The 5,946-nt window shown below is 38.3% G+C and overlaps 1 protein-coding gene across 1 annotated transcript; it reads right to left on the bottom strand.

The window, feature by feature from the left end:
• Positions 1-2,790: 2,790 nt before the first annotated feature.
• LOC116847801 (protein SET-like) lies at positions 2,791-5,878 on the bottom strand (the record flags this gene model as incomplete). Its single annotated transcript, XM_032823189.1, has 3 exons — positions 2,791-4,743; positions 4,828-5,101; positions 5,654-5,878. Coding segments are annotated over 3 exons (519 nt in total), but the record flags the coding sequence as incomplete, so codon positions are not given.
• Positions 5,879-5,946: the final 68 nt, after the last annotated feature.

Raw genomic sequence — 5,946 nt, 5'->3', positions numbered from 1 at the left:
GTTTGGTCTGCTAGCACTTCAGTTTTGTCATCACCTCCTTTGTATATCTCCCTTCCAGGTCCCGGACCGCTCCTTCTACCCATCATCCACGCGCTCCCACCCTTTTCTACTCGTAACACGCAGTTGCCTAGTAAAACGAGCTTGCCATCTTCCTATTTCACACATTTCGTCTATATTTTATTTATAAAGATGCACAAAAGTCTATATCTGATAAAGTATGAATGAATCAGAAATTCCAGTTGAAGTTACTAAGATTCCACTCACGTAAACAAGATTTCTGGTTAAGCAGAACTGTTCAGCAATTTGAACAGTCGCAAGTTCTGATTAATCAGAAATCTTGTTTGATTAATCCAATCAATTTTTTCCGTGTAACGTATACATTCCCGACTTATTTTTCTACAAAAATTGCACACTTTTAACTTACAATGCCACAATTATGGAAAATGTCCTCTATATAAAGATAAAATTAAATATATATCTTCTAATACAAGGTAGGACATGGTTTCGATCATATTATCCCTTTACTGTATTATTTAAGGATAAAGTATTATATGTTCATGTATTTTTCATTGAGAGATGTAATAGAATGAAAAATACAATCTTCATTACTTAACTTTTATTTATTTTTTGCGCCCCGCGTAACACATACAAAATTTTACCCTGAAATATTTTATACAGTTATATTTTGTATTGACTCTTATTTATAAATATTTGTGTTACAGAGGGACGCAAGCTGGCAACCACGAGCACAAGGCGGTTCCCCTACTTCCTCTGGGCCAACGTCGTCGTCTTCGTGGCATCTTCCGTAGCTTCTGCTCCCCGCATTCGCCGCGGCACAAAGATCTGTTTTTTGTTCAAGTTTCTTCAACAGTGGCCTCCTTGTCGCGCGAATTTTTGTGCCACCCACTAGGCGCATGTTGCCTTCAAAATTCAACGAGCGCTGATTAATAATGATTATAAAATTCTCGATTGATAAGTGTGAATTGACTGACAGAAGGATCGATAGGACGGAGCTTAAATAGGAAAACCATAATCCAAGAATCGTAATCCAAGAATCGTAATCCAAGAACTCAAGAGAAATAATAAATTCATTCACACAATTGCTTTTTGGTTGTGTTTGTCTAAAGGAGCTAATCAAGCGTATAAAAAGTTTCATACGAAAAACTATCGTTGTCATCTACACTACTGTTCTTTTATCGATTATTATTAGAGTATTAACATTGCAGATCGTGTAGATCGATGAGAGTAGTCAGTTGACGTCCATCCAGATAGCATAATATATCCTGAGATCATTCTAGATGCGCTGTGGATGTCCTGGGACACTCTCCGTTCTATACTCTTATTCCACTTTTATTCTATTGAAGTAAAAAAACTTAGACTTAAGCAAATATATTATTAGTACCCAATGAGTAAATATTTCCAAGATATCTTCTTTTCTAGTGTACGAGAACACGAGCTCGTTAAATCCGCGCGAATTTGTCGCAGAAGCGACAATCGCGACTCGATTCGATCCCATGTCACACGCTCCTTCGCCGAGATCGCCCATCCATCCACCCGCCCATCCCTCACTCGCTCTTATCGTGAATTTCTCGAGGTTCACTCGTTATTGACGCTGACCGTGACACGCGCAACACCGATCGTGTAACACCCCGCGCGCGGCAGCGTGACAGTGACGCTTATTGTAAAAAAATCTCTGGCTCGTTTCGCCAGCAGAAGCTGGCACACTCACTCACTCGTCGTCCTCGAAGCCGGCTTCGCCGCCGGCGCGTTTTCGAACCTGAAGTGGTGGTCGTGGTGGTGAGCTTTTTTGCCGCCACCGCTGCGACGACGATGATGACGAGGACGACGATGACGACGGTGGTGATGGCACCAGCATGCGCCAATCAATCTGCTTGTAACAAGATTGAGCAGCACATGTTGCTACCATCATCGCTACGAGCCGACGAATGTGAAATGACGGCACGAAGACGACGATTGTGAGTGTCATCGCGTGAAGAAAAACGAGAATTTGACAATTTACGAGAGGGAGAGGAAAAAAAGGAAGAGCCCCGGCTAACGAACGGGGCCGAAGACAAATTTATTTGCTCCAAGCTTCGCTTCCTGTTCCGCATGGCATCCTGATGGCGAAGATTTGACGGAACAGCGGCTCTCCCACAAATCATTGTCGACGAGTTTTACAAAGTAAATCATCAACTGGAGACAGTGAGAATTACAAATCGAGCTCAATGTTCGAAGTTACGTGCGACTTTCACGACATTGTGTCGATCAAGTTTGCTTCTCTTACATTTTCCTCCTCCTCCCTCTGTGCCGAAATTTTTCTCACTATTTGTAATGTTTATTATACATGTCGGCATTGTTCTCACATCTCATCGTGCGCAAATCAGTTCACTCTCCATTCTCTACCGTCGACAACTAATGGACAATATGAAAAACTCTCAGCTTGTATCTCAAACTGGCAACTTTATTCGATTGGTTTTCTGCTTGTTTGTTGCACGATTGCGCAGAAACGTGTACGTAGCCTGACGCCTGAAAGAGGCTTACATTATCGCTCTCGCGTTTGAAACCCCTCTCTTATCGTTCGTATGGCGAAAAAGCGCTTTTTACACCGGACCGAGTCGGTGGGTACCTGTTAGGTAGATAGAAACTCGTATGAAACGAGATGCGCGATAAAAAAATTTATAATTTACCGCTCCTTCCCCTCCTACGGATAGCTAAGTCTATTTTCAAAAGACGTAACGAAGCGAATAATCAATAGGTATCAGTGTAAATATATACATAAACACAGACGTCTAATGGTAAAATACGAATCTTATTGGTCTCATTACTTCTATAATTTTGACAATATTTTTGTTCTCATACATGTTAGCGGGAACACGTACTAATCTAATAAATACTGACAGAATCGTATTAAAAAAAAAAAAGAAATAAGTGAGAAAGAGAGAAGGACATACGTCCGATTAAAAAATATCGCTGTTGTACTTTGTTGTAAAGTTAGACAATTATTTATAAAATCGACCAGGATTATTACTTTCTACTCGAGGATTATTACTTGTTTCTTCCTTCCTAGCTTCACGGAATACTAGGTAACAATGAGATTCTGTTCATTCATGCAAGTGTGCAGTCAACAGTTCGTATCGTTTTCTTCCTATCGAGATGGTAAGAGCATCGTTTCTCCGAGCTACCTATGTTGACTCCACCTTCGACATACGATAATCTTGTAAAGTCAAATCACCATTATAGAACTACGTAATGTATCAAATGTGAGAAATGTTCACGAAACACTTACTTCACGTGACAATGAGTAAACTGCGTCGTTACAAAGAGTATGGAAGAACATGAACGAGGTGAAGTAAGATTAGAGAATGCTTTTTTGAGCGTGACAAGTCCCAAAAGCGCCATTGTTAATAATAACGTACTAAATTAAAGAATATACTTTCTAGATTATCGTATATTGTCATCTCACGGAGAATTAGTGAAAGATACAACACATCTCTGTGAATAATAAGATATACGATTACGCGCGTCGCAATCTTCCATCGAAGAATGTGTCAACGAGCGTTTGAGCGTAAGATTGTGCGCGACAACATATTATTACGCCGCTTGAATGAGATCAGTTCTTGTAAACGTTACATGCAACATAGAACTATATATCAAATAAAAGATCAAATAAAAATGTAATAATAATTGCATTTTCGAATATAAATTATCCTTTTGATATTCATGATATTTTTATACATGTATTAATCTTTACTATGCTCTCTTCTATATATAATCGTAAAACCGTAATGATCCAGACTGATTTATGAATCAGTAAATTGCCAATCACTACAGCCTCTCTAGATTTTGAGAATCGCATATTTTTCGCGAGCAGTATTATATTGTGACTTAATTCTTATAACATTGATATAACATCAATAATCATAGCGTTTTATACAATTAATATAACATATGAAAAATAATAATACGCATCTTTCGAAAATCATTGGAAAACTATATCGAACGACGAGTTTATTAATTTATTGTAAAATGGGGAGATCTCATTATGTGCGGTATTATCTGCAACATCAACTGTAAAATAAAAGTCAAGTGAATTTCAACAGAGGATTAAAAAAAATCCTCAGTCCATTATTTGTATTTCATTCAAAGGTCAGTATAGTTATGTAAAAATTTTTGTGTGCGAAAGTAGATACATAATTGTCACTCTCAAAAATTCTACTCAAACACCTCGTTCTAGAAATCATATCTAACGAAAAACTTTATGAAAAAAGCAAGTAAATTGAATTTACTTCACCTGAAATCTCGTCTCATATTATACTCTAACTTATCGGTAAAATCTGCAATATTAAGAACCAGGTCAGACATTTTCTGTCGCATATTTTATTAAGAGAACGACTAGGCCATATGAATATAACTGAGGAGTTTGTGTTATGTTCTGATACAATTTTCGTGCGAGAGTGGAGCCTACCTAATTTAATCCAGACCCTTTCCTTTCAAACCACTTTCAATATATCTTAACAAATGTTGCATTTTTATACATATGTAGGTTCTCAATCGAAAGAGTCTAGATCTTCTAAATTCTGCCTTTCTATTTTCATATATTCAAAAAGTGTGTCCTGAGATTTATTCATATGGCATATCTTTCAGTCTAGTAGACTTTCTCTGCTCTCGATTGATTGATTCGGTATATTTCATTCCATTCATTCTTTCACAGTGAATGTCGACTCTATTCAGGTTCTTCTCCATCTGCAACCGTCAAATGCTCGTATATATGTATCACATGCGTACTATTCAATAATGTGTCAATCTTTGCCAATTTTTATCGCTTACCTTCGCGCTCCACTTCATCTTCTCCCAACAGATCATCCTCTTCATTTACACCGTCGTCTTCGTCATTCACAGCCTCCTCTTCCTCTTCATCATCCTCATCAACATCGTCCTCGACTACCACTATACTGTCATCTCCTTCTTCACCTTCTCCCCCTTCTCCTCCTTCGTCACCGTCATCTGCGCCGTCTTCTTCCTCTTCTTCCTCTTCACTTTCACACTCCTCACCATCACCTTCAATGCCATTTTCGACGTCTATATCTGGTGCAAGGTAATACTAAAACACATATCAAATTATGAGTCAGATATAAACAAAATTGTTCAAACCAATTGTGTCTTAGACTCCTCTTAAGACTCCTGGTTCGACTACTGCAGAACCAGATCTGCTGGATTGATCGCGTCAGAAGCGAGTAAATGCATACCCAAAATCCTTGTATGCCTTTTTCAAGTATTTGTGTGAAAGAACGCTTTAGATCGCTTGAGCGCATACTTATAAAATGCTTAAAAAATTATCACTCCCTTGACAATCAATAAAATTAATATAGCATTATAACTAATGTATATGCAACCTTTTTCTTTGACTTATCTTTCTTCATAATTTTGCCACGTTAATTTTAAGGTTATTGACTGTCAAGAGAAATGATAGTTTTCAGACCATTTTGCGAATATTTTCGAACGATCTAAAGTGTTTTTTCATACAAGTATCTTTATAGTTGAAAAAGGCATGTAAGAATCTTTGGTGCGTTTTCTCATTTCTGACGTTATCCATTCAGGTTCCTCGCAGAAATTGGATCAGGAGTCTTGATGTGCACCTCTGAAATAATGTTACCTGCAGTGGATTAGGCCACATATCATCCTTAATTAATTCAGCTATCTCGTCCGAGCTTGGATCACCATGATCCGTAAACCAGTCAAAGAATGATCTGTGCTTGAGTGGTCTCTTGCGTCCTTTTAATGGCGCTTTGGTCTTTGCTTTCTTCGTTAAGTCCACGCCCTCTTTCCAACAGATAGGTGTACTTTGAGATGCTGGATCTCCTGCAAAACAGCAGGAGATTCATCGCAACTACGACACTCAACTAAAGTGCAAACAGCACAGCAGACATTTCTCACTTAAATACTACT

Source organism: Odontomachus brunneus, unplaced genomic scaffold (assembly GCF_010583005.1).
Source record: "Odontomachus brunneus isolate Ranch 3 - 2012 unplaced genomic scaffold, Obru_v1 Obru_scaffold_083, whole genome shotgun sequence".
Classification (NCBI taxonomy): domain Eukaryota; kingdom Metazoa; phylum Arthropoda; class Insecta; order Hymenoptera; family Formicidae; genus Odontomachus; species Odontomachus brunneus.
The sequence above is the reverse complement of the archived record's forward strand: the minus strand, read 5'-3'. Positions and strand labels throughout refer to the sequence as shown.